This window comes from Malurus melanocephalus, unplaced genomic scaffold, assembly GCF_030028575.1.
Source record: "Malurus melanocephalus ecotype Western Australia unplaced genomic scaffold, MMel_1.1 scaffold_292, whole genome shotgun sequence".
Classification (NCBI taxonomy): Eukaryota; Metazoa; Chordata; class Aves; order Passeriformes; family Maluridae; genus Malurus; species Malurus melanocephalus.
The window spans coordinates 218,960-246,602 of record NW_026623524.1 but is presented as its reverse complement, the minus strand read 5'-3'; the positions used below and the strand labels follow the sequence as shown (position 1 = coordinate 246,602).

At 40.3% G+C, this 27,643-nt stretch overlaps 1 protein-coding gene across 1 annotated transcript in view; it reads left to right on the top strand.

The window, feature by feature from the left end:
- The first annotated feature begins 228 nt into the window (after positions 1-228).
- FREM2 (FRAS1 related extracellular matrix 2) overlaps positions 229-27,643 on the top strand; it is a 132,296-nt gene continuing 104,881 nt past the window's right edge. Inside the window, exons 1-2 of the mRNA XM_057376833.1 lie at positions 229-5,484; positions 9,132-9,221. Of these exons, the coding sequence (XP_057232816.1) occupies positions 351-5,484; positions 9,132-9,221 (5,224 nt within the window). The 5' untranslated portion in view covers positions 229-350. The remainder of the gene's footprint in view (positions 5,485-9,131; positions 9,222-27,643) is intronic.

Genomic DNA, 27,643 nt, shown 5'->3' with positions numbered 1-27,643 from the left:
ACACAGCCAAGGCTGACTCCGGCGCTCTCCCGACGCCTTCCCCTCCGCAACCTGTTGGGCKGCCGCGGGAAGGAGGCACGGAGAGGGATCCCGCCCTCTCGTCACTTGCATGATTGGCACACGGCTCTGTCCAGTGGCGCGTGGAGGCTTCGCCCCCCGCGGGTGGCTATTGGCCATTCGGAGAGGGGGCGGGGCTCCCCGGGCCGCGGGGCTCCCCTCAGGAGCGGAGCGCGCCACGCTCAGAGCGCAGCGTGTGCGCGGGGTGAGMGGCGCCGCGCCGGCCGTAGGAGTGGGGCCGCGATTCGGCCGCTGCCGCAGGCTCCCGACGCTTCGCTCCGCCAGCAAGGACGATGCAGGCTCTGTCCGCCGGGCCGCGGCGGCTTCCGGCCGGCTTGCTGCTGCTGCTGGCCGCCTGCGCCTGTGCTGGGGCGGCGGAGCCGCCGCCAAGCAGCAGCGCCGCGGTTTCCTCGCCGTGGTCTCCGGAGGCGGCCCCCGTGGTAGTGGCCAACCGCGGGCTGCGGGTGCCCCTGGGCCGCTCCGCCTGGCTGGACCCCGCGCGGGACCTGGTGCTGCAGGTGCAGCCGGGTGACCGCTGCTACCTCACCGTGCTGGACGAGGACCCGCTGTGGCAGCGCCCGGGCCGCCTGAGCCCCCGGCGCTTCCCCTGCGACTATGGAGCCCACGAGGTGCAGTACTCGCACCTGGGCGGCCGCAGCCCCGCCCGGGACCGTGTCCGCCTGCAGCTGCGCTACGACTCGCCGAGCCGCGCCCTGGTGCTGCCCCTGGTGCTGGAGGTGGAGGTGCTCTTCACCCAGCTGGAGATCGTCACCCGCAAYCTGCCCCTCACCGTGGAGCGCCTGCGGGGCACCAGCAACCCGCTGGACGCCCGCAGCCTGGAGTTCGTCTTCGAGCCGGGCCGGCAGCGCTGCCGGGTGGGGYTGCTGCCGCTGCTGGCCGGGCTGCCCCGCTACGGAGAGATCCTCAACTATCCGGCCACAGCGGGCGGGGGCGGGGAAGCGGCGGGGGGCGGCCCGGTGCCTTCCTCCATGTGGGACTGCGAGGAGTTCCTGCGCCTGGGGCTGCGCTACCGGCACACGGCCGCCGGCGGCTCCCCGAACCGCGACCTGGTGCCGCTGGTGGCCGAGCTGCGGGAGGCGGCGGGCGGCGGGGCGCTGCTGAAGCGCGAGTACTTCCAGGTGCTGGTGCGGATCCGCGCCGGGACTGAGAACGTGGCCCCCAAACCCAGCTTCTTGGCCATGCTAATGATGGAGGTGGACCAGTTTGTGCTCACTGCCCTGACGCCTGACATGCTGTCAGCTGAGGATGCCGAGTCACCGCCCGATGTGCTGCTCTTCAACATCACTTCTCCCTTTGGCCCTGGCCAAGGCCACATGGTCAGCACAGACGACCGGAGCTTGCCTGTCACCTCTTTCAGCCAGCGGGATGTGCGGGAGCTGCGCATTGCCTATCAGCCACCTGTGGAGGACTCTAATCAGGAGCGGCTCTTTGAGCTTGAACTGGAGGTGTTGGACCCAGAAGGTGCTGCCTCAGAGCCCTTTGCCTTCGTCATTGTGGTGAAGCCCATGAACACCCTGGCACCTGTGGTGACCCGCAACACTGGCCTCATGCTCTATGAGGGGCAGTCACGGCCTCTCTCGGGCCCAGGGCCCAGCCCCAACCTGGTGGTCAGTGATGAGGATGATCTTGAGCAGGTGCGGGTGAGCGTGGTGGCCGGGCTGAGGCACGGCCATCTCACTCTCCTGGGGGACACCCCAGGACCTGCTGCCCCTCGTAAGCACTTCACAGTGGCTGAGCTGGCAGCAGGTCGGGTCATTTACCAGCATGATGGCAGCGAGTCTCCACTCAGCGACAACCTGGTGCTGCGGCTGGAAGATGGTGGCTCTCGYCACCGTGTTGAGTTCCTTTTCCCCATTACCCTGGTGCCTACTGATGACCAGCCACCCCTTCTTAATGCTAACACAGGGCTTGCCATGGCTGAGGGTGAAACAGTGCCCATCAGCACCCGTGCTCTTAGTGCCACTGACATAGACTCGCAGGATGCCATTCTGCTCTTCACAGTGGAATCTGGCCCCATGGCCGGGCAGCTCCTACTCCGTCAAGCACAACCACCTCCTGGCTGGGAAGAGGAGGAAGAAGAGGAGGGCTTTTCTTGGAGGAGGGTGCCAGGTGTATCAGGGAGCTCCCTCATCTATGAAAAGCCAGTGGGAGAGTGGTTGCAACAGGACATTGTGGAAGGGCGTCTCTATTACCACCACTTTGGGGCTCACAGCCCTGGCCCTGGGGTTGTGTTGGACCAGTTCATCTTTAGAGTCCAGGAYGACAATGACCCACCCAACCGCTCTGGACCACAGACTTTTGTGATCAGGGTACATCCTGTGGACAGATTAGCCCCAGAGCTGCACAGTAGCAGCAGCCTGCACTTAATAGTTGCAGAGCAGCAGGTGACGCCCCTGCGGAGGAAGCACTTGTGTTACACAGATCAGGACTCAGGTGACCGTGAACTTCGCTACACGGTAATCCAGCCCCCCACTGACACTGACTCCAACCACCCTCCCCAAGTTTATGGATCCCTCGTGCTGACTGAGGATCACTCTGTGGAAGTTACGCACTTCACCCAAGCCCAGATCAACCACCACAAGATCTCGTACCGCCCCCCACAGGAAGAGCTGGGGGTGGCCCCTCATTTGATTCAGTTTCAGTATCAAGTGCAAGATGCRGCTGGCAATGCCGCCAAAGGGACTTTCACCATCTACCTGCAGCCTGTGGATAACCAGCCYCCTGAAATCACTAATACTGGCTTCGCTTTGCCTGGGGGAGGAAGCCATGTCCTTAGTCCAGCTGAGCTGGATGCCAGTGACACGGACACTGAACTTGCGCGTCTCAGATTTATCCTGACCCAGGCTCCTCGGTATGGCCAGTTGCAGCTCTCTGGGTACAGTCTGGTTCCAGGAGGTATCTTCGGCCTGGAGGATATCAGACAAGGGAGGGTGGTGTATGTTCACAGTGGAGCTGAGACCAACAGTGATACCTGCAGGCTTGATGTGAGTGATGGGGTTCATTTTGTGCCTATCACRCTGAAAATGAGTGTGCACCCAGTTGATGATGAGGTTCCTACACTACGATTGCCTCCAGGCACTCTTGGTTCCTACCTAGACCTGCTGGAGAATGGCGCTGCTGAAATCACTGCTAATATCATTCAGGGCACGCATGAGGACGCAGATGACTTAATGTTGACCTTCATTGTAGAGGGTCCTCCTCAGCATGGGAGCATCCTGGTTCAAGGGGTGCCTGCTGAGAGATTTTCCCAGAGAGATCTGCTGGATGGTGCGGTGGTGTATGCTCACACTGGTGGCGAAATAGGCCTTCTGCCCAAGGAGGATGCCTTCAACCTCACCTTGTCCAACCTCTCTGAGAAGTGGCGTGTCAGAGGCAACGTTGTTCATGGAGTTTCAGTCTTGGTGACCATTCTTCCTGTTGACAATCAAGCTSCAGAGATTTTTGTGGGGGAGCAGTTCATGGTGACGGAAGGTGACAAACGGGTCATTACTCTTGCTCACCTCAGGGCTGAAGATGTGGATACTCCTAGTGACGATATACTGTGCACAATTGTTGCTCAGCCCACATCTGGCTATGTAGAGAACATCTCTCCTGCCCCAGGRTCTGAAAAATCCAGGGCAGGTGTAGCTATAAGTGCTTTTACCTTGCAGGATCTCCGTCAAGGGCATATCTTTTATRTCCAAAGTATACATAAGGGTGTAGAGCCTGTTGAAGACAGGTTTGCTTTGCGCTGTTCTGATGGCATTAACTTTTCTCAGAGACACTTCTTCCCCATCGTTATTGTGCCGATCAATGACGAAGAGCCCGAAATCTTTATGCGAGAGTTTGTTGTGATGGAAGGCATGAGCCTGGTTGTCGATACCCCTATCCTTAATGCAGTGGATGCAGATGTCCCTGCTGATGAGTTAACATTCACAATCACCAGGCTTCCCAGGCACGGCCACATTGTGAACCAGTTGGTCAATGGAACTGTCTTAGTGGAGAGCTTCACCTTGGATCAGATAATGGAGAGCTCCAACATTCTCTATGAACACGATGACTCTGAGACAAGGGCGGACAGTTTTGAGGTGCAACTCACAGATGGTAAACACATGGTCAGGAAAATGGTACCCATCATGGTAATTCCTGTAGATGATGAGACACCCAGAATGGCCATCAATGATGGCTTGGAGATTGAAATGGGGGAAACTAGAACTATTACTAACAGAATACTGAAGGCTACTGATCTTGACTCTGAAGACAAAACCTTGACATACGTTATAAGTTACGGGCCAGGACAAGGCCTTGTGCAGAGAATAAAGCCTTCAGGTGAAGTTGAAAATATCACCCTGGGAATGAACTTCACCCAAGATGAAGTGGATAGAAATTTGATTCGATATGCGCATTTTGGCCAACAAGGAGTTCGTGATCTTATCAAGTTTGATGTGACAGATGGAATAAATCCTCTCATTGACCGCTACTTTTATGTGACAATAGGCAGCATTGATATTGTCTTCCCAGATGTCATCAGCAAAGGAGTTTCTCTGAAGGAAGGAGGGAAGGTAACCCTTACTACTGATTTGCTTAGTACCAGTGACCTGAATAGTCCAGACGAAAACTTAGTTTTCACTATCACTAGACCACCTGTTCGTGGTCATCTTGAATGCACAGATCAGCCTGGGGTACCCATCTCCACTTTCACTCAACTCCTATTAGCAGGCAATAAAGTCTATTACATTCATACTTCAGAAGATGAGGTRAAAATGGACAGCTTTGAGTTTGAGGTGACTGATGGCTATAACCCTGTATTTCGTACTTTCAGAATTTCTATCAGTGATGTAGACAACAAGAAACCTGTTGTCACAATCCATAACCTGGTGGTGAGTGAAAATGAATACAAACTTATAACCCCATTTGAACTGACTGCAGAGGACAGAGACACACCTGATGCACTGCTAAAATTTATCATCACTCAAGTACCAGTTCATGGTCAGATCATGTTCAATAACTCCAAACCAGTCACTACCTTCACTAAACAAGATCTGAATGAAAATCTAATCAGCTACAAACATGATGGCACAGAATCAGTTGAGGATAGTTTCTCTTTCACTGTTACAGATGGCACTCATACTGATTTCTATGTCTTTCCCAACACTGTGTTTGAAACAAGGAAACCTCAGACTATGAAGATTCGAATAATGGCTGTGGACAACAGCATACCTCAAGTTGTAAGAAATAAGGGTGCTCAGACTCTCCGTCTTCTGGCCACAGGTCACGTCGGGTTTCTGATTACCAACAAAGTGCTCAAAGTGGAAGACAGGGACAGTTTACATGYTACTCTTAAGATCAGAATCACAGAGGGTCCACGCCATGGCTTCCTGATCCACCTGGGGAAAGGCAATCATAGCATCAGCCAGTTCACCCAAGGTACTACAATGCTTCATGTGTTTTCTTTAAATCACTGGAAACATTGTTTTTCATGCTAAACTCTATAATAATTGATGGGAGAAGYTTTCCAACTATGATCTTATTTATAATGGCTTCATAATTTTTTTACATCTCTTTATTTTTTATAACAGCTTTAAACAGGAAATATGGTCTGCTGGATAAACACTGGATAAAGGGGCCTYTTCCTTTGGAGACCTCAGTCCAAATAACTGTGATTTGCACTTTCTATCAGTGATAGTGATAAAACTCTGGATAACAGAATTGGGCTGTACRTATTTAGACACAGTGCTTTCTTTAACCAGTTTTATTTAGAAAATTCTGTGGAAGTGGCCAAGCTATTATTAACTRATGGCCATACCATGGCTAGGGTTTCAGTTGCTATACAGTCTGAGCACACCTTACTGAAAAAGCAAAAGCATTTCCCAACTGGGGGAAAATGATATATTATGAGGCATTTGTTGCCTTAATTACACAAATCTTTACCACAAAGTGTTTGTGGTAAATTAAAAGGTAATGCAAACATTTTTAAATTATGTCAGTGGTACTTACTTTTTACATGGAACTAAAATATTAGGTGGTATAAATAGGGCAAAAGCCACATGTGCCATGTATTCTGAAATAAAGCCTCAACCCAAGGCTGCAAAGTAATTTTAATTGAAATGGGAGCATTAGCTGTTCTCTGGAGAATTTTCCATGTTACTTTGAAATGACTTAATGGCTAGTTAATTAACAGTGAAATTAGGGGRGTTTGCAGCCTTTTGCAGCTGTGGAAGGAGCAGACAGCACCAACAGCACGGATACTCAAAGTTAAAGGGGCTCAGGCAGGCTGGGCTGTGTAGGTGAAAAGGCTCGAGGTGAACTCTTGCAATTTGTTGTATTTCATTTCACAGAGCCCAGACTGGTACATACCCATGTTACAGTCTTGTCTGCAGCAATGTTCTTGCTAGATGTACTAAATCTTTCAAACTGGCCTGATGAACTTTCCAATGGCTGGAGTGTCTTTAAGTTTTGCAGTGCTAGTGCAAAAAGAGAGGATGAGAACAGACCAAACTGTGTCCAGGCTTTGGGAACCACCACAGCTRCTTAAATGTAAGGCTTCAGTAGTGAACTGCGAGTAATACTGAGAGTGCTGTCAGGGTAAGTGAGAACAAAAGAGAATGGGAGTGAGCAAATAAACAGGTTATCACTTACTTTTGTCTTGCATTGAAGAATGTAGAACTATTGAATAGGTATTCCTTGAAAGCATACTACTGCATAGCACAGTGATAWCCCATTTCCTTTTGAGGGAGAGGTATATATTCCATTCTCTCTTGTGCCATGTGGCCAGGCATCCATTTGTCTGATGGCCAAAATGAAGTTGTTACTTGGCTTTGAGTTGGCAGTCCAATCGTGTGGCATGCTCACTGGTCTCCATTCAGGCTATCTTAATATCCTGGGGTTGCCCAAGCTAGGTAAGAAACATGCAACCCTTGAGAAAAAAATATTTTAAAGCTAGCAAGGAGCCCCAGAAAGTGGTGTAACTTCACAARTTCCCTGACAGTACTAGCACAAGCACTCTTAATTTGTGTTGAGTTGAAGGGTGTTTTTAAGAAATACACTTTTCTTCAATAATACTGGCCTTTGAGAAGGTCATGTTTATGCTACACTGAGACAAATAATTGTCTAATGTTCAGGGCAGAAATATACAAGACCCTCTTCTGTCATATTTATTATGATCCCAGTATAAGTGCAGATTTTGCAATGGACTTTGGGAAGCCTGACTATTGGACCTGCTGTTACACCCTTTATATTTTGATCTTCCCCTCTCTTTAGGCCTCTTATCCTGCCATGTGCCTCTTTCAAAATGCTGAATAGTTCCAGTTTCATCAACATGTGTGGGTTCCTATGGGGCTTGTAAAATTCAGTTGGTGTCTTCCAGTTTATGTTGGAAGGAACCTCTAGGGTCATTTGGGCAGCTTTGAAGTSAAATGAGGCTCTTCAGGGTCCCATGAAAGAAAATTTTGAGGGCTGCTTGCTAGTTTRTGAAGTCCATCCTTGAACTACCATTTCTTGGATTTGTGCCTGTGATTGTATGAGCAGGCAGCCTGACCCCTTTGAGTAACGTAACAAGATTCGTTGTGCACAAGCAGCRTGAGCAGTCGGGTTTCTCAGATTGCCTGTAACTGAAAGAGGGCAGAGCAATTGTTTAGAGCACACTTTCTGCCTTATATATGTAGAGAGAATACATATTTTTTAAAATAGAAAATTATGTTGGATATATTTCAAAGTTATGTTGGAGAATTCCAACATAAAATTAATTTTATCAGGCACTGTAGTTGCACAGTAATTAATTGTGCTTATAACTAGGCAAGTTTTGATATAACTAGCACAACCTGTTCAGCTGTAGAGGGAAAGCATAGACATGCTCAAGGGACTCTGTCTGTTCTTAAAAAACAGAAAACAGGTCATTCTCTGTAATTATTTTGACAAAATTAAGGTGTTTGGATGACAAGTGGCCTTTTTTCTTATGAGGTGGTCCTAGTCCTGCAAACACTGGTTCAAGTTCTTATCTTTATGTATGCTGGAGCTSTGGATTTTGATAAGGCTTCCCACATGAGCAGGGCTGAGTCCTTGCATGCTTGCRGGATGAATGATTTATTTGCTCCACTGGCATGTAGAAGTATTTGTTTGCATCCTCTTTGCAGCCCCATGAATTTTTGATCTTTAACTTTCAAACATTTATGGAAGAGATTCTTCAGTTACATATATTTGCTGATAATGCTCTTAACTTGTTTGCCCTTGAAGATTTCTGGTTACTTTTGGGACTGAAGATTTTGTGCAGCTCTAACAAAAGTGCTTTTGGCTTCTTTTTACTCATCCATCCACCCTAACATCAGAGGAGAACTTGTGTGGTACTTGAACTCCACTTTAATGCTGTTTATTTCTAACAGTTTTTCTTGAGTTATCAGACCTGAGTTTTTACCGACAGCAGTAATTCAAAGAATGTGACAAAAGTTAGCTTCTTTGTATTACATGTTTCTTATCATTACTCAAGGAAAATGGAAAAAACAATTTTAGAAAACAATTTTAACATTACCTTTTACATACTTTACTGCAATTGATGGTTCAAATTTGTACAACAGTTGTTTTTTTTTTTTTCTTACTGGAATCTTGTCTACTTACTTGATTTCTTACTGAAATCTTGTTTACTTTAGTTGCATCTATTTGGGTTCTTAAAACAGTCAATCACTGTACATATCCTCTACAGTACTTTGCAGGTTGAAGAATGACAGAATCAATATCAATATCCTTGTGGAGCTACAGCTCTGTTTAAGAAAATGGACCACTAAAAATATGAAATAATTCTGAGTGTCAAGCCCTTGTTTTTAAATTTTGTTTCAGTTCTTTTTGTAAATACAGCTTAAAAAAAAAAGGGCACTGGAAAGAGGGAAGTAAAGGGGGGGGAGAATTAATGACATCTGTAAAACTTCAACATTGTTAATACTGAAATTCCTCAATTCTTTTGTAGAACCTTGACTTCTCTCCTGTTGTAGCTAAACTATTTGATACATGTCAACTTTTTCTATGAAAACAGTTTCTTACATTCATAATTTAAAATAAAATCTATTTTTCCTGACTCTTTCCAGCTGATRTTGATGATATGAAGATATGCTATATTTTACGTGCGGGTGACAATGCCACCAGTGACATCTTTCATTTCATGGTTGAAGATGGTGGTGAGTACTCCTAAAATCTCAGTTTTTCTTGTTATTTAAAGRTAAAGAATGACGATAAAGAATGCTGTATGAGTTGAAGAACATTGAATTTAATTGAGGGAAGTCCGTGTTACCTCCTGGAATGTGATTTTTTTTTATGGCTTTCCTATATTGTGAATTATTTCTGATGATTACAAAAAGAGGTGGTAATGAAATGGTATTTGCACCTAATGAAAAAACCTCAACCTACTCTAGCAAGAAAGTGAAATTCTGTAAGTCTACTCAGATACCTGAACTTTCTGTTGTTTTAACTTTGTATTCCCTGTCCAGGCTCTTTACACATAAATTCTCCTAAGTCTTTATCTTGAGAAGCTTTTGATTTATGGTTATTGTTGTCTACCTTTTTAAAGGTTCAGGTTCTAAGTCTATTCATATCAAAACATTATCTCTGATGTACCTGTTGTGTAGAGTTCAGGTTTTGATTCCACCTACTTAACAGAATGCTCAATGGCTTGTCAAAGATATTTRTCAGGTGACTGATGCAAGTTCTCCTGGCTAAGATTATTTTGTGGGATTCTAGTGGGTGCAAAAGGAAATGATGAGAAGAAATTGAGAATAATGGGATTGTAAATCGTTTGAGGAAGAAATATACACTTTTTTTGTTTTAAAAGCACAAAGTAAAAACAGTTTAAAGGATAAACAAAATGCATCAACATACTTCTTTTTTTCATCCAAAGTCTGATTTAATGTGGGTATTCCTAAATGTAGATATTCCTCTGTGTGGTAACAGGTGGCTAGATTATGTTACATTAATACCTTTTTGCATATGTAATACATAGCTCTATGAGTAATTGGCAATGAATTTTATTAGTTGATTTAATAATATACTTCTTAGAAAAAAGTGCTTCCAGTTAGCTGTTTGTCAGCTCTTGTACTCAGCTTGTGTTACTGCTTCACAAGAAGCTCAGCCAATTAAGGATATTAAGATCAGTGAATGGGGATTTGTCCTGTCTGTCACAGATTGGACAGTTTTGTCACCATCCACCATGGTGTGGATGGAGTGGGATATTAAAGCATATTCTCCTGTTTATTGTGCTGGACATGCACTGTATCTCAAGAGTTTTGGAAATGTCTTTGCAAATCTTTGTGACATTAGAGACCAGATAGTGAGATATGAGTTTGCAACACTTATTGTCCATCAAGTTTTCTTTTCACTGAGGTGTAGGTTAGAGACGCTTTAAGTAAAATGGAACATGAAATGCTGCTTTTTTTATAGTAATACTATCAGTTTCTTATGACAGATGTCACCACATGGGGACATTGTTTGTGATTTTCAAGTTGTTCCTTGAATAGGGGAACAAATATTCAGTGCTCAGATTGTTTCAAGGTTTCGGGTGGTCAGAATAATTAAAGCTGATGGAAGTTTTCTCTCAATGAGCTATTTAACAATAGTTTTTAAAACTGAGTTGCCCCTTGAGAGCCCAACATTTGTGGAGCTTGTCTCCRTGCGGTTCAGCACTTCATAATGGCAAATATGTAGTTACAGGCAAATTGCACTTAATATGTTCCGACTCTATACCATGAATTTTTCTTTCAYTGGAAAGCTCACCTGTCACACCTGCTTCTATTTGGCAGAGTTGCCTGTCAATTGTAGCAGCGTGCTATTTTTCATAATACAARGAATCATTATGATAACAAGGTGCTTGCTGATTTTTATATCCTTTGGAGCTTGTGATATTATTGTCTTASAGACTACTTTCACTAGAAGGTAAGATGGTCTTTGCTTTTCTGGGCTATTTGTTGACAGAAATATGAGCTGTGATGCATTTCAGAGTATTTCTGATTTTCAGTTTGACTGAGGATGGTAAAGWTGCTTTTAAAATTGATAAAGTTGTGATCAAAACATTAGCAGTTGTCTGACTAGAATATCTCAAATTTATTAGAAAGGCTTTTAGAATCGGTAATGGATAAAAAATTCAGCAATTTAATCTCCCTTTCTATTTTCACCCTCCTCAAAAAGACTTCAAAGCCAGTGTTTTGCAACTCAGATATATCTTGGCAGACTTTCAGTGGTACCAAGACTATTGTTTAGGTTTTTTGATTTTAAGCCAAATCCTATTAAGAGACTACACACAAGAGCTGAGTGAAAGATGGAGCACAGGTGATCAACACCCATTATAGAAAGACACACTTCAGACTTCCATCTCCTCTATCAGGATTTTTGCAGTACTAGCATGTTTGTGCTACCCTACAATGCCTAACGCTATAAAATAAATAAGTGGGACTTCACTTAAACTGAATTGTGTGGTAGTCCATAAGTGAGCTGGTTCAAATCAAGAAGCATTTCAAAATGTGATTTAATAAATGAATATGTGTTCATATAATTCAGCTACTGTTATTTCAAATAACTTAAAAAACCCTAAAATAAGTTAYATCTTGCACCCCAAGTATTTTTTATCTTCTAGTGCTTTCATGCCTCAGCWGGGGGATATACAACACCAGCACTTTTCACTTGAGTTAGAAAGTAATTTTTGCCCCAGAGCTGTAGTGTTGCCTGCAAAATACTTTTTTGGCATGTCTTGTGGTATTTGTTCATGGGTCTCAGAACTGCAAATAGGAGAAGAGCCTGACTTGCTCTAAGTCTGTCTTTGGTGGCTGCTCTGCCCTACTCATTTCACCWAGACATATGAGAACAAATGCAGAAGCTCTTTTATCAGCCTCTTAAATGATGATAGTCTCACAGGGGCCCGAGGCTGTTATTTCATGCAATTGCCTGGAGACCAAGTACAAGGAGTCATCAAAGTGCTCTGGTGTGAATTTTGTTGTGGATCTGGAATTCTGTTTATCTTCTCACATGTGGTAGTAAGCAAGTTAAGGCAGCAGCAGCCTGGGTGGGTCAGGGAGGGGAAGAGAGCTGAGTCAGCCCTCTTCCAGCTCTTGGCCCCTTGCCTGCTCCATTTCTTGCAGTGAGAGTGAGGTGAGTCCCATGCTGCACACCAGATTGTGACCTGGGGTCTGAAAGCATGAAATGGGGTACTGGAACAAGGTTCATTCCTTAGAGGCTGGGGAGACAACTGGACCATGCACAAATGAAGAGTAGCTTGGTTTATTATGATTATAATCATAATAAACTTTGTGATTATAACTAAAGWGAACAGAAATGGGCTCAATAGGAAGAGAAAGGAAGGCCATTTAAAAGGGAAGAAAGCCCGTAGGACWATAATTAGCAAGTGAGAGCATAGGCCTGCTGTATTCAAACCAAAATTAGAGGTTTCACCAGGAAGAACTGGTTCAGGTTTAAAGCTCTGAAAGTCTTATTGTCAGCATCAATTACCTACAAATGTATGACTTAAATAATGACTTAAAATAATCCTGTGGAGATCTGTTGATGCTGAAAAGTGTTATGAGTCCRTTTTTGCAAAACCTTGAAGAAAGTGTGGAATTTTCTTTTTCACAAAGGTTGCAAAATAGTCTCACTTGAATCACATTCCTTAAGCRTGGCCTCTACATTCCATTAAGAAGGTGAAGAAAAAACCCTTCTTAGCAAGTGCAAGCATGTGACAGTGGTGAATCCTGATGTTAACATTAYTAAGGTCTTGATTCAATAATTAATAAAGGAAGGAATGCTACCAGAAGGCAGGGAAAACGGGATTTTTTTTTCTCATGGGGATGTAAAATGCAAATCTAGACTGGTAGTTGAGCTCCTGCATGTATTTCTGACATGCAAGTTTGCGCAGTATTGAAAGACTCACTAGATTGAAAAAAAAATACCCATTGAAAATACTTGAGCCTTTTAATTAGTAAAAAACACACTCATAGAGTAACTTGTATCTGATAATGAGAAGCTGTAGTTTCTGCAGCAAGTTCATATTACTGGAAGCTTGAGAAAATTATGTATGTATGGCACTGCATGGTGTTGGTGTTTCAGCTGTGCAAAATGGCACTAATCTGTATGGAATGAAAGTTGACACAGAAATTAGCTCCAGTGTGTTGAGCTCTTGTGCCTGTTTCAGAAAACTGCACACTACAATTTTATGCTACATCCCTTATGAGTTGTCTGAGGCATTTTTAATCCTTATATGAACTGGGCACAGAAAATGCAGTTAAGGCTAAAGTCTGTTGTTTATCTTCTTTTAATTCTTTCCTTGTCTGAGATTCCTTAATGTCACTGCACTAAGTCATAATAATTTGAATTTAAGACTAAGGATATGGATTTAATGCCCATGTATCCATTTAATATCACGTAGAAGACATTTTTTCATAAAGTGTGCGTTTCAAATAATCTGAAATTGGTTGAACTGGTTTAAGGCAATTTTTTTGCCAGGTTCTGCTGACTGTGAAGAGTAAAACAAACATACCCCAAAGCTGGCACTAAAATCAAACCTCAGCACAACCTCCATGCCTCCAGAAGCAATATCAAAATGAAATACATTCTCTTGCCCATCAGTGGGTGTCTGGGGTAGCAGTACTRCTGGTGCAGTGTGCAGAATGCCTGTTGGAGAGCAGAGCTTCCCTGCAAGGGACGCTCGTATTCTTTTTTGATTCACATGAAAAAAAATCTTTATTCCATTTAGGTTTTTTAGATAACTCAAAAATGTTCAAGATCAGGTCATGTAAAATCAGTGAAGGAATGTTTTTCTCTTGTAAATAGTGATCTGCTCCCAGGTATTTTTAAAAGAAGACCTTGTTCCTGGCCTGCTTGTTACTTGACTAGTGCTCTCATCGCAGTAGTCTGTATTGTTTGCTCTCCCTCCTCCCCTGTCTGTTCTCTGAAGTTTGGGAAGCTATCAACCAGGATTGCAGCACCCGTGGAAGAAATTCCTGWGTTRAGCCTTAGTATTTTTTGTTGCAAGWGGCCAGTGCCACACTAATAATATTTTGCATCACAGTCAGTTCCATTACATTTTCCTGTTTTGAGTAAAAAAAAGAGATAACCCTGATGTGGGTCTTTTGGGTCTGGAGCATTCTGAAAAAAAACACAGATTGTGTGTAGGGAAATCCCATTTCCTGTTCAGATTTGAACCATAATCTGCCCCTCCCTTACCTAACTGCTTTCTCTGCTCAGTGTTTAAGTGGAATTGTCCAAACTGCTTCTTTAGGACTGCTATGCTCTCTTGAAACACCTTGCCTCAAGGGTAAAATGGTTCCAAAGGGGAAGTACTTACAGATTCTCATAGCTGTTTTAGGAATGTGAGGATCACTAGGGAAACAAGAATTGTTTTATTTCAGGCTCTTTGGACAGCTTTTCTGACTTAAAGCCAAAGCATCGCAAAGCCAAGGCTCACTGAAACTGGTGATTTACATCATTAGCTAAATCTTATTTAAACTTTTCATTACAGATCCCTAAATGCCTTAACACAGCACTGGATTTTGCTGTACTAACATTYGGCAAAATCCCCACTGAAGTGAGAATCTTTCAAAACCAATTCCTGTAAGCCAAATTTATGGGAAAACCTCATAGACTTTTCCCAAATATGTTTATGCAAGCAATTTTGCTGAAGAATCACTGTTCCACTGCCTAGAGAAAACTTTCCATTAACTTTGTGAAWTACAATTATTTAATCTGTCATCCTTTGTTTTGCTAAACAAACTATTTTTTTAGGAACTTCACCATTCTGGTATGCTTTATTAATTTGTGAGAGAGTAATATTACACCCCGACTTTAATTATTAAACTATAACAGTTGTCAGTGCTATTTTTCAAAGCAAAAATGCTGATGTGCTTTCCTGGGTGAGCTATAATAATAATGTCAGATCAGACCTTCTGCACTGAATATCTGGTAGTTCTTAAAGTAGCAAACTGGTAAAGTGTGATTGGGAGTTATTTGCAACATCCTTGCTTRACCTCACGGCATTTGGGCACACCAGTCTTGGCAAGACACATCAACTACATTTAACTTTGGCTCAAAAATGAGGGCATCGCATGTTGGCAGTTCATTTGCCATCATTTGCCAAGTACCGTATTGGATTCTGGTCCTTTGCCAGGCTTGTTGCTGCTGCTTTAATACACTCTAGGATGGTGCCCAAACAATTTTCCATGCGTCACACTTCTTACTGTAAGTATTACCAGAGGATTTAAATAGTTTAACACTACAGTTTATTTWAAAAAAAAWTAAAATAAACTTTACAGTAAATAAAAAAATAGTTCATGGGCACCTTGTTGTGAATGTGGCTGCAAAGTTGGTGTCTGTGAAAGCATAGAGAAGTAAAAGTGCTTATATGGGGCATATAGGAAGTCTAGTACAMGCCTTACTAACCTGACTGGAAACATTTTCATTGTCTTCTGTACTAGTTATCATCCTGGTCTTCTTGTCCTGGCATTTTATTCTGAATCATGGAAATTACTGAATTTTCCATTTGCATATCACCTTATCCTCCAAAAATATATACATGGAAGGGTCTGCTTYGTCTAGTTAAAACAAGATGAATGTTTGAGCAGAATTAAGGCAGCTGTGGGATTTGGGAAGAGAATTTTTGTTTGTTTTTAATTATTTACATTCAGATGGTGATGTTATCCATAAACAATGCTTTCTCTCTGATCCCCATCCTGGATTTTTAATAATTTTTTTTTTAAATGCAAAGCAGTGTAATTGAAAAGGTGGCTTTAGATACACTTCCTTGGATTGGAAAAGGTGAGTCAATTGTGGTTTTAGTTGCCTTTTTACAGAACTTAAATCACTTTGTCCAAATGTGGAAGTCTTGAATGCAATTCCTTCCTTCATTTGAAAGGCTTTTTAACTCGTACTTGAACTAATGTGCCTTCACTTACATTCTGGCCTGTTTTGTGTTAATTTTCTGTTTGCTGCCCAAGTATGTGAGTTATTAATTACCCTCTGGAACATTGCTTGCACTTGGATGTTTCACTTTCAACTGAGTATTGTTACTATGGGTAACATGTAACTATATGTACCTATGTCACAAATTCTCTCTTTTTTTTTTTTTGTGTTTTTGTTCCTCCTCTCTTTTTTTCCACTGTATTTCTCTTTCGCTGCTAATACCTGCTATGTTCCACAGAATAAAATAGCTTAAAGAGGCCAGTTAGGAGCAGTGCCTTCCAGAATAACCCTTAGACTGGTGGTTTAGATCAGGCAGATATTGATTCCTTTACAGTTCTTGAGTCAGGGCCAATAGTCTTGTCTTCCATATRGAATGAGCACCTGGGCTGTTGAGCTCGTTGAATGGAAAGGAAATGTCTCAAACACCAATACCTCTTGATAGTATTTTTCTAGTTTCTGACTGAGGTCGATTGCTGAGTAATCACACCTACAAAGARCAGATATAGCTGCAACAAAGTTTACCAGTTTAGCACTGGGACCTCAATCACACTCATTTTCCTGAGCTGAATAGTGCCATTGATTTCGTTTGACCTGGTCAGATGAGAGACAAGAAAGGTATAAGGTAGCCTGGTATGTACTTAACAGGCTTTTTACTTTAAAATAYTCCACAATTTAGCTTTTATATTCTTATGATATAGAATAAGGCCCAGATAGCAGCAAAAGAAGCATGACAATGAGCAGTAAAATTAGGTCAAAATGCAAGAATTAAAGGGATTAAGGAGACACACTAGACTTAAGTAGAAGAATTGAGAACTCTCAGCAGTAACACTGATTGCCAGTGACATGAGAACCTGCAGAAAGACGCTAATTCCTAAAGTGAACTATAATAAGCTTGTGAAATTATCTTGGTAGTCCGTTGGAAATATTTTTTATTTGAATACTCTGAAGAGCTCTAGAGGAGGGAAACTGGCTGCTGTTAAGAAACCCTGCTCAGTGTGTTTAATTTTCCAACTTTTTTTAATCAAGAGATTCTAAGTAGCCCTCAGGATAAGTTTAGCTTTTATCACTTCACTGGCCTGTTAACTGTGTAGAGTCCACTGAAGTTCCTGTAAAGGTTTATTTGTGCAGTAAAAAAGTTTCTGAATTTCTTTTAAAATTAGGTTTATATTTATACAAAGAGGGATAAATATCTCTGAAACAAGCAAGAGATAAATGAAAACAGTATTCAAACAGGAAAAATTAGTGAGTTTTATTATGGAAATATGCTATGAATCAAGTTAAACTAAAAATGGAGAAAATATTATGATGCCATACATTGTCATAAAAGTTTTGCAATTTGTGCATCTTAATTTACAASATTCTCAGTGTTGTAAGTTTCTGTTTGCCTTGCTAGATATTATAAGGATAATTCTTTCTTCTCCAGTGTCTGTACGTTTTCCATAAAAATGAAGACGTTATTTTTGTTTCATAAGCCCAAATTTTGCTTGGATACTGCTCAAATTTTCCCTGAAATTAAATTACCTGTTGTTTATAATTGACATTGAAGTATGTTAGGGAGTGTTTTGGTTGACTAGAGAGTAGCAATGGTGTCAGTGAATTAGAATGTATATGGGTAGGAATTGGGGAAAGGCCAACAAAGTTGATATCCTGGTGAGAGTCTGTTACAGAGCACCCARCCAGGAGGAAAAGGCAGGTTTGTACACAATGATTGTAAARGTCTTTGCCAACCTAAATGATTCTATGATTCTATGATTTTATGAATGATACAAGCAGAGTGAAAATCCTGTTAGAGTAAATTAGTTAATGAGACTTGTGTTGATTGTTTGGATTTGATGTGGGTCACAGTATCTTAGATTAGTATAGTGCAGCTTGTTTTCTCTAGAGTTTCTTTCAGTTATTCTTTCTTTTACAGATTTAACTAATTAGTTTTTGCTTTCATTACTAGAAAGTAGGCCCTTGTCTTTGAAAAGACAAAATTTAGCAGTAGGCCCTTGTCTTTGAAAAGACAAAAATATTTTTTCCCTTCCTGAAGAAGGATTTTAGCTTGTTTAAGTTCAAGTCATTAGTAAAACATTAATTCAGTAAGCTTGATACACCATTGCCCTGAATGTTTGCCAGGATTCCAATCTCAGTAACTCTTAAGTTAAGTACCAGCATAGCACTTCTGTSACTGCTGTTATAGTGCACGTTTTCTTCAAGACTGTAGGAATGCTGTTACCACACACCTTGCTGCCTCTCTAAAACTTTGTAGTTAGGGAGTAACATAATAATTAGAGAGGGAATTGTAAGGATGCGTTTAAAGAAACATTTGAAGCCTAATTCAAAGCCCAGTGCCTCCAGTGAGGCTTGTTGTGCCTCAAGGTTTGTGGTTTGATCCTCCATTACAGAAAACTGTGAGAATATTTTTTTCATTCAATACTGTGGTATTCCAAGAGCAGGTTCTGCAAGATAAGATTCTCATAACTGAAAGCGTGCTGTTATTCAGTGTCCCTAAAACTGTTTTGCTCTTGAAGTTTTTTGTTTTAGGGCCTTCGAAGTATTTGATTTCTTTTTATGATGTCTGCTTTTTAGGCAGAGCCTGTGAACCCCGGAGCCTGAGATACTGTAGCCAGTTTAAAAAAAAACCACTGAAATACTCTGTATGTAATTTCAAGACTTTCCTGGGCTTTGTGCTGATTTCGCTCAATGTCTATGCTGTTTAGTCTCAGTAATGCCGTTCAAACTGGCTAATCATGACCACAGAGGATTTGTAGTAATGTGTGCTCAAATACATCCCTCCTGAGGGAATTGCACTGAAAGTGTTGTAGATAGAGATGGAAGATCCTAGTGAAAAGGAAACTAGTCAATACCTTTTTTCTTTTTTCCCTGAAAGATGCACAAATGCATCACATTCAACTTCTTTGGAGATCGATGATGCAGTATTGTACATTTAAGATCCAAATGACAGAACTCTTCTAGGGCATTTTGGGTGTGATTTTGTCCTGGATTCATCCTAATCAAGTGGAGGTCCTTAATGGRCTGAATTAATAGACATAATAAATTTAGGTTCTATTCATAACCTTGAGGATGAGTAGATTTCGATGTGGCATAGTAGCAATTGTTCTGAATTCTAATACAATTTTGCCCATAGTTTCCTTTTCATGTRTACTTTGAATTGCATAAATCATGTAAGTGTTGAACAGGGCAGCCTTCTGCACTGGCAAGGTTTGCATGTTAGTTGGTGAAGCGGGCATTTTCAGTCTTGTTGGTTGATTTGAGCATTGCACTAAACTTAGGAAAGGACATGAGATTGCCAGTGTCTCACTTTTATTCAATAAGTCATTGCATATTGTAATTGTTGCAGTTTTTTGCTCTTTGAGTCTCCTCACTACATTACCCAAAATAGCCTTGACTTAAATAATCCTCCTTTTTTTCTCATCCAAGAGAGCTGTTTCTGAGCAAATGCTCCTTGCTATTTTTAGTATGAAAAAAAGCCTCAAAAGAATCAACAGTTCAATGAATTTAATGAAATGTTAGTCTTAAAGTTCTAGTAATTTCAACATATTGAGTAATCAGCAAACGTAGTTTTAGACTATTAGCCTCTATGTAGTTACTGCTATTACTTAAAGTAGTTTGATAATCATCAATCATAGAAACTCTGCTTATGATATGCATATGATAAAATTATTTCCTTTCCTTGATTGCTATTGTTACCACCTATTAAAGCAAATAACTCTAAGTAGGCAACTTCTGATTTTTCACAGTTCTTTACACTTCCCTTAATTACCCATGTAAACCAGGCCTTATTCATTGTTTTGAGGTCCCAGATTCATCTAAACCTCTGAGGAGGAGCCAGGCCTRGATGAATATCTGGTTATTGAATTATTGGGATCTCAAGTGCCTGCCTACCTTCAGAAGGTGTCTGCTTGTAGGGGAACTTCACTGAGGCCCCTCAGAGATTGCTCTTATGTGTGATGAATCTGCCYGCTGTTGAACAGCCTTCCCTTGGTTTCCCACAACTGAAAGAGAATAAATCTAGATCTTTTATGGACTTGACTTATATTTTTAGTAAGACTATCTGCAAAGTCTCTAGGATGGAGCTGGTWTTCCTAGGGAAAACGTACTTTTGCAAATGCAGATGTACCTTGAATTGACCATGCGTGGCTTTGCTTGAGTAGCCCGTCATCAATAGCAAATGTATTATTTAGGTAAAAAAAAAAATAGCTTCAGTACTATTTTTTCCTGCAGTTTAATTTTGTTCTTTGCACATTGGTGCAAAAATATGTTGTAAACCATCTATGTATCTTTGTTTAAATCTCATGTTTTCATACCTTTTGAATACTTCTGAAACATTGTAATTTTAGAGTAGTTTTTTTCTTCAAAGTATTAATTTTGACTTGCAAGGTTTTTACATGATGCTGTCCATGTAGCTTAGTTCTTCAGGAACTAAGTTGCAAATACTTCCAGTTTAATTCCACTTCACCTTTTTTTTTTTTTTGTCGTGTTTGATGGCTACAAAATGCATATAGATATGGTAGGATTGAGTATTAAGTATGAAGACAACTATAAASAGTTAAATAGCCTAAAAATAGGCTTTTTTTCCCCACAGCCTTTGACATAGCAATGCATTACAAAATGTTCTTAAATATTTAGCAAATGCTGAGTTTCATAAAATTGAAGTTTGGACAGTTTCTAATGTTTTATTTGAAGGATTGTGAAACTTGCCAAGTTTAACAAAAGCTGGGAAGTGTAATTTCCTGAGAGGCCTTGTTCCATGACACTTAACAGTAATGGTGATTTTGCTAAGCAGTCTAAGTGGCTTCTGGTCTGCTGGCAATTTTTGTATGCTTGATTTCTGTGTTGTACCCATGTTAGAATGTGGCATAGCAAGGGTCAGTGGTTGGAATTTAAATGTTGAACAATTCAGCTTAGAGATGAGAATGTAGTTTTAAAGAGTGAATGGTCTTAACTGGGAACAGATTTTTGAGGCAAGTGGTGAATCCTGATGTCTTCAAGAACAGATACCCTACAGAAAAAAAACCCACCTGTAAAACTACACCAACATAATGTTACTGAATAGAATCCTGTGTTCTCCTAATACAGAAGATCAGGCTAAGTCATTACAAATGCCTCTTTTGGTCTTGAAATCTATGGAGGAGGAATTTGTGGAAACTCAACTATTACTGATTTTGTACACATCTAGAATCAGCAGCAAAGSTCTTCTGGAACCTTAGTGAAAAAAACACTGAGAAGAGAATATATCATTTGCAGAAAATGCCTATCAGTGCTATTCTTCCAAATTGTATAAACAATCCTTACTCCTCTCTGACCCTCCTCCAATATCGTTAAGGAGATTAAGATGTGCTCTTCTTAAAGTCAYAGAAGGACCTTTAAGTCACATAGCTGAGAAGCCAAGAATTCAAAGATAAAAAGAAAGCTGAATGGTACAGAACTCAAAATCTGGAGATCGTTACAGCTTTTCATATAGACACTAGTTATTATTTGTTTAGTATTTCAGCACACAATCTGATCCCTCTCCCACCTACACACATTCTTGTAAAGTATATCTTTCTAATCTTAATGTTATCTTAACATTTTTCACCTCAGGGAAGTTTTTACAAAGAATTCTATAAGTAAGCAGCCCTTGCAAAAAGACCAGTGAAAACTAACAAATTTGACCAAATTRAATTTTAAATCCTTTTGCATTTAAAAACCTCATAATGTAACATATACTCTTAAAATAATACTTTAGGTGACTATTTTTCATTCTGTTTACAGAAGTCCGTTGTTTATCCTGTTCTTACCTAGGTCAGGGTTATTCTGACATAAACAAGTGAAATAACTCCATCCTTATGAAAATGAAAATAGAACCAGGTTCTAGCCAGATTTCTCAGCCCCTTCTCAGCAACATTATTCCCACAGAGGTTATCTAATACATGCCCTGCCTGATTCGTGAGTTCCTTGGAAGAGCTCAGCAGATCTGAGAAACAAGTCATGTTCATCACACTGTTGGCTTCTCTGTGGATCTGCTGTCACGATATCAAATRTGGGGACATGGATGAATTTCGTTATGATTATGGGATTTCCTGCTTCACTCCTGTTTTTTCCCCCAAATAACGCTGAGGTTGCTTTGGTGAGTAGCGTGGCTCATGCCTGAACTGGCTTTCCACCTGAAAAAAAGCAGGTGTTCCCCCTTCAGTGCTTAGCTTTGCATAAACAGTTCTTCACCCTGACCATTACTTATAGACACTTACCCAGTCAGCCACACTGAGGGGAGACAGAGCATACTGTTTCAAGCAGCAGTCAGTTTTAAATGATATAAAAAGGGCATATTTCTTCTGCATCAGAAAGACTCCAATTCTTGATGAAAAAATGATTATTTGGAGGGGAGAGATGGTCGGGAGATATTTTCACATTTCACAGAATGTTTTTCTAGGYTAGCTTTTAGTTCTCACTGATCACAGTATCTGAAACTACAGCTCTCAGGTCCAACCCACTTATCCATTGTGGAACTGATAAGAGATTGTCAAGAAGCTGATAAACACAAGTTTAAGGATTAAGAGTAAAATGAAGTATATGGGGTAGGCTTTCAGTGCAAAGTGGTGTCCATGAGTAAATGCAGATTTTTTCCTTTTTTTTTTTTTTTTTTTTTTTTTTTTTTTTTTTTTTTTTTTTTTTTTTTTTTTTTTTTTTTTTTTTTTTTTTTTTTTTTTTTTNTTTTTTTTTTTTTTTTTTTTTTTTTTTTTTTTTTTTTTTTTTTTTTTTTGGGCTTCTTTTAAAATCCTTCATTACTTATGCAGTTTAGTAGTCCTTGCCTTATTTCTTGCTAAGGTAAAAAAATTAATTTCCTCTCCATAAATATACTACCTCTGAGAATTCCCCTTTGGGCAGTGTTGTTCAGCTTCATTCCAAAATACAAGGCCGTGTGCTAAATGGCATGGAATAGGATATAYAGGAGGAACAAAGGCATGATTAATTGCATGTGCTAGCATATTTGTTTTGCTTCAAGCTAGCTGCATATCTTTGAGTAGCAGAAGCCACAGCATGAATTCTAATGTATGTTAATCCAGGCGCAAGCTTTCTGTGCTTTCTGGTTAGACACGCTAAATAAATAAMAAGCATTGCTAAAACCCCCATTTCGTTAATTAATTGCTAATGTTTGGGTACTAGCTAGATCAAGCTTGCACAGGTACATTGTCCTGTACTATTACTAGTTTCTTAATTTTTCTCAAGATTTAACCAAGTTTGGAGGGAGATTGTAGCATACTTCCCTGGACAGTTCTAGTTTGGGGTTTTTGTAAATGCTAAGTCGAAAGGGCAATATATTTTTATTACATTTATTACATTTTAACAAAAAAAAATACATTCTCGATGTACTGACAAATGTTGCTCTTTCAAATTCAGAAGGAAAATAAAAAAGATGGGAGTAATTTGTCTCAACAAAGATGTCCAAATGTATGATTGCAAATACAATGGTAATTTTGGGATCCCTTTGCTGTTAATGGAGTTGTTAAGCTGGTTAAATAAGGGTGATTATTCTCAGTCTAAGAAACAAGCTAACAGATTAGCTGTATTGCTCTCCCAAGGTGCTTATTTCTCCATTTRTGTCATGGTACATCTTGGCTATTAGTAGAAATTAAAAAAAAAATGTTGCATCTATGTACATACACCTGTAACTCCCACATATAGTTTTAYTTACTGAAATTAATGTTGTGAAGAAATGCAGTTATGAATCATTAAAAAAAAATTATGCAGTAATTTCAATGCATTTGTTTAATGTTTACCTCTATTACTCAGAAAAACAAAATTCAAGTTCTGTATCTTCCCTTTCCTGGAGCTTGGAGATGGTTCATGGTTTTACTTTATTACTTTATGAACTTAATTACTGCAATATATGAAGTAGATACTGAGAACAGCTTTACTGAGTTGAGGAAATTAATAAAAGTGAGACTGTGTTATCTTTTTCTTCACTGTAAATTTGGCAAACTGCTTTTATTTGCAGTGGCCATTCCTTTTATCTAAATAGTTGGGAAAGGATACAGAGATAATTTTTGATGAAATTAAATACCAAGAAGTTCTGATTCAGATTAAAAACATGCTTAGAAGTGCTATGAAAAATTTTATCTAATGTATATAATCCTTTAATATACCAAATGATTAGAGAAAATAGGGAGTTGAGTTCTGGGCTACAAATTGAAAGCAAAATACTCCAAATACTTCTTTCTAAATGTTTATCTGCATTTTTCTAAATACTTGTGTGATTACAGAGTCTTCTGATCATGTATGTTTATATGCATGTGCATACAAAAAAATGCAATGAAAATATTGGCTGTGAAGTTAAAGAAGGAAATATTGAACATTCTGAATATTCTCAGCTTTTAGGAGCATAATAAATAATACTAGTAGAAAAGAATCTGGTACTTTCTAATTCTGTTTGTGTCTCTAAGTGGASAAAGGATGACTTTGAAATGAACTTGTTAAAATAGATTTGATTCCTAATTTTTCACACTTGGTATGTGCCTTTATGCAAGCCATAGAATCACGGAATAACAAAGTTTTGGACCTGGAGTTCATATAGTCTGATACCCCTGTGCAGAGCAGCATCAATTAAAGCAGATTGTCCAGGAATAAGTCCAGTTGAGTTGTAAGTATCTCCAGGGCTGGAGACTTCCATACCCTCTCTGAAAAATCTGATACAAAGCTTGGACACCCTACAATAAAGAAGTGTTATTGGCACGTTCGAATGCATCAATGCATCTTATAATTCAATTTGTCCACAYTGTTTCTTGTCCTGTCTCTGGACACCTCTGAGGAGAGCCTGACTCCCTCTCATTATACCTTCTCTTCAGGTACTTATATGCATTGTTAAGTTTCCCACCTTAGCCTTCCCTTCCCCAGACTGAACAATAACAATTCTTTCAGTCTCTCCTCTACAGTTAGATGCTCCAGTTCCTTAATCACCTTTGTGGCCTTTAGCTGGACATAGTCCAGTGTGTCCATGTCCCTCATGTATTGATCTCAGAACTGAGCCCAACACTCCATGTGTGTCTCTTCGTGAGTGGAAGGGAAGGATCTCATTCTTCAGCCTGCTGGCAAGTCACCCTAATGCAGCCCAGAGTGCTTATGTTCATACTATTACATAATCTAGATAAATCCAGGACATGTATTGTGGCAGTAAGAAAAAATAATCAATTCCTTGCTACTTCCTTTATCTGTGGAGACGCAAAACTCTAATATTCAGGTGTGCAAACTACCACAAATGTGAGCAGCTTATGAATTTTAGATGCAAAGAGCATTTCCAAGTTACTGTGCATCACTGATAGCTGAGATAGGGCTAGAAAGCATTTTCCATGTTCCATATGAAAATGAAGCATGGTTAGAAACCACTGGCTGTAAGCAGAAAGTCCATCCATAGGATTCCAGGGAAATCACATAAAAGGCTGTGTCAGTAGCTCACCAGATTTATGGCCATTTATTACTTTGACCCATGCTGAAACAGCTGCAAGCTGTTGTTTTCTCTCTTCTCTGTATGAGTATTGTAGGCTGGAACATTGACATTCATATCCACAATGGCTGGTAAAATTAGAGGAATCACAGTTGGGAGGCAAACTCAAAAGTATTAATTTTTCTTTCAATTTGACTATCTAAAATTTGAGGACTTTAAAAGAATCATGTAAGAAAGAGGTATGAAAGGGTGTTTTGAAAGTGCCTGAACTATGATAAAAGTGTGCTGCTTTATAGGTGGAATTAATTCCATGCCTAATTTTAAATTTAGATTAATGAATGAGATGCTGTTTGAGTGTGAGGAGTAAGAAGGAATGAGTGAATCCGTAATCCATGCTGCTTGGTTCTTAACACTAAATGTGGTGCCTCCAGAGCTCTGTTTAGGTGTCGGGGGGTCGCCGGGGGAAACAGGAGACACACCACGAGGATAGATCYGCTGAACYCACTTTATTRAAATTGAACATGCYTTTTATAATCATTCTGGTGTACTTCATGAATATTCTAAGTAGAGAYCTTTTGATAGGTCYTTTTAAAAAACACATCTTGATAAGGGTTGCATATGGTAAGCTTCTGAGAGTATTGCRTAAGGGAGGAAGGGGGGCTCGGTAAGAGGCCTTAAAGAAGAAAGGCAGGGACTCCTGCGTGCCTGTTTGTTAAGATTAGCTTAGGTGTGGTTAAGGAGCCCCAGAGTTATCAGCTACATRCTGGYCACACCCRCTGCAAAATTCTTGCATCTCCAGTACATTTCTTTTGTTTTCTTTAAGCTGAGATAGATTTACTTGAAGGGCTTTATTCAATATTTTCTTCAGCATCTCTTGCAAACAAGTAAAGATATAAGGTCTAAAAAGCAAAACTAATAACAAAATCAAAAGAATAGTAACACATTGTTTGACAACATTTTTTAACTATTTTGAAACGCTTAAGGAGTTGAGCTAGGCATCAAATGGGCTGGTGACTTYTATTATCTTTTGGGTGTGCTCTTTGAGCCACTGAAGTTGCTTGTGAACGGACTCACTATGGGTGGATAGATTAAAGTAGCACATTCTTTCAAAATTTTTACACTTGTGTCTATGAGCTAACAATAAGAAATCAATAGCGGCTCGATTTTGTAAGATGGAGTGTTTAAGAGTATCTACATCTTGTGATAATTGTTTAATAATTGCGGTGGTAACATTTGATTGCTTTATAGTCTAGTATGTTAGCTTCTCCAGCATAGTGCTGGAGTGTGCTGTAGTTAATCTTGGGACTAAAGCAGATGCAAAAAATCGAGCAGTTCTCTTCTAAAGTTTTGCTTGGTCATCACAGTTGGGATCTATCTTTTTAATACTTTTTTTAATACGTTTACTAACTAGGCTTTTCTTTAGAGCTTCAACTGCGGTCTTATTGGGGGCTAAAAGTGTTAGCTTTCTTAGATAGCAAGGTTCTTCATGGGCATACCTGGGTATGCCGTGCTAGGTTCGATTACTGCAAATAAGAAAAACATTTTTAGGGAGAGCCATAGTACTTTTGTTGGCTTAGATGCGGATATGGCTTGATTTCTAACTATAGGGGCGGTACTTTCTGCACTGGTGAGAACTATTGAATTCTGAATGTTTGGGTCTTATCTAAGTTGTAACTTTATTGATTTTTTACTAAAAATTGTTCAAATAAATGCAGCTTGTTTCTTTCTTTTCTAAGGGACGGGATCTTGCTAAACTTAATTCTTGCGGGTCCCAAGGCAGGGTTTGATTCAGGCTACTTAACAGCTGTGTAGTGCAGTAGCTGTCATTTATTCGAGGGCTACATGATTTGATAGAATAGTTAGCAAAGGCTTTGCTGTCAAATTTTGGTAATTCGATCAAACAGGTCTGAAAAGGATCGGAGGCTGTGGCAAGTGCTAAACAAAATGAATTAGTATTTGTTTGGTTGGCTCAGGTAACTCACATATTCTGTTTGACATCTATATTCTTCAATATACTTTCGCCTGGTAGACTTTTCAGTATCAAAACAACAAATCTAAAAAACTAACTTGCTCTTATTTCTATGATTTCACAGTGAGAGAACAAACTAATATTTATACAGAGTAAAAACAGCAAACTTTGGAATAGTGACAACAATAAGGTAACAACAATAAATTTTTATAACTATAACTATATCAGCTGAAGGTTGTACTGTTATTGATTTGAAGCAGGGTCAGGGGTAGTCT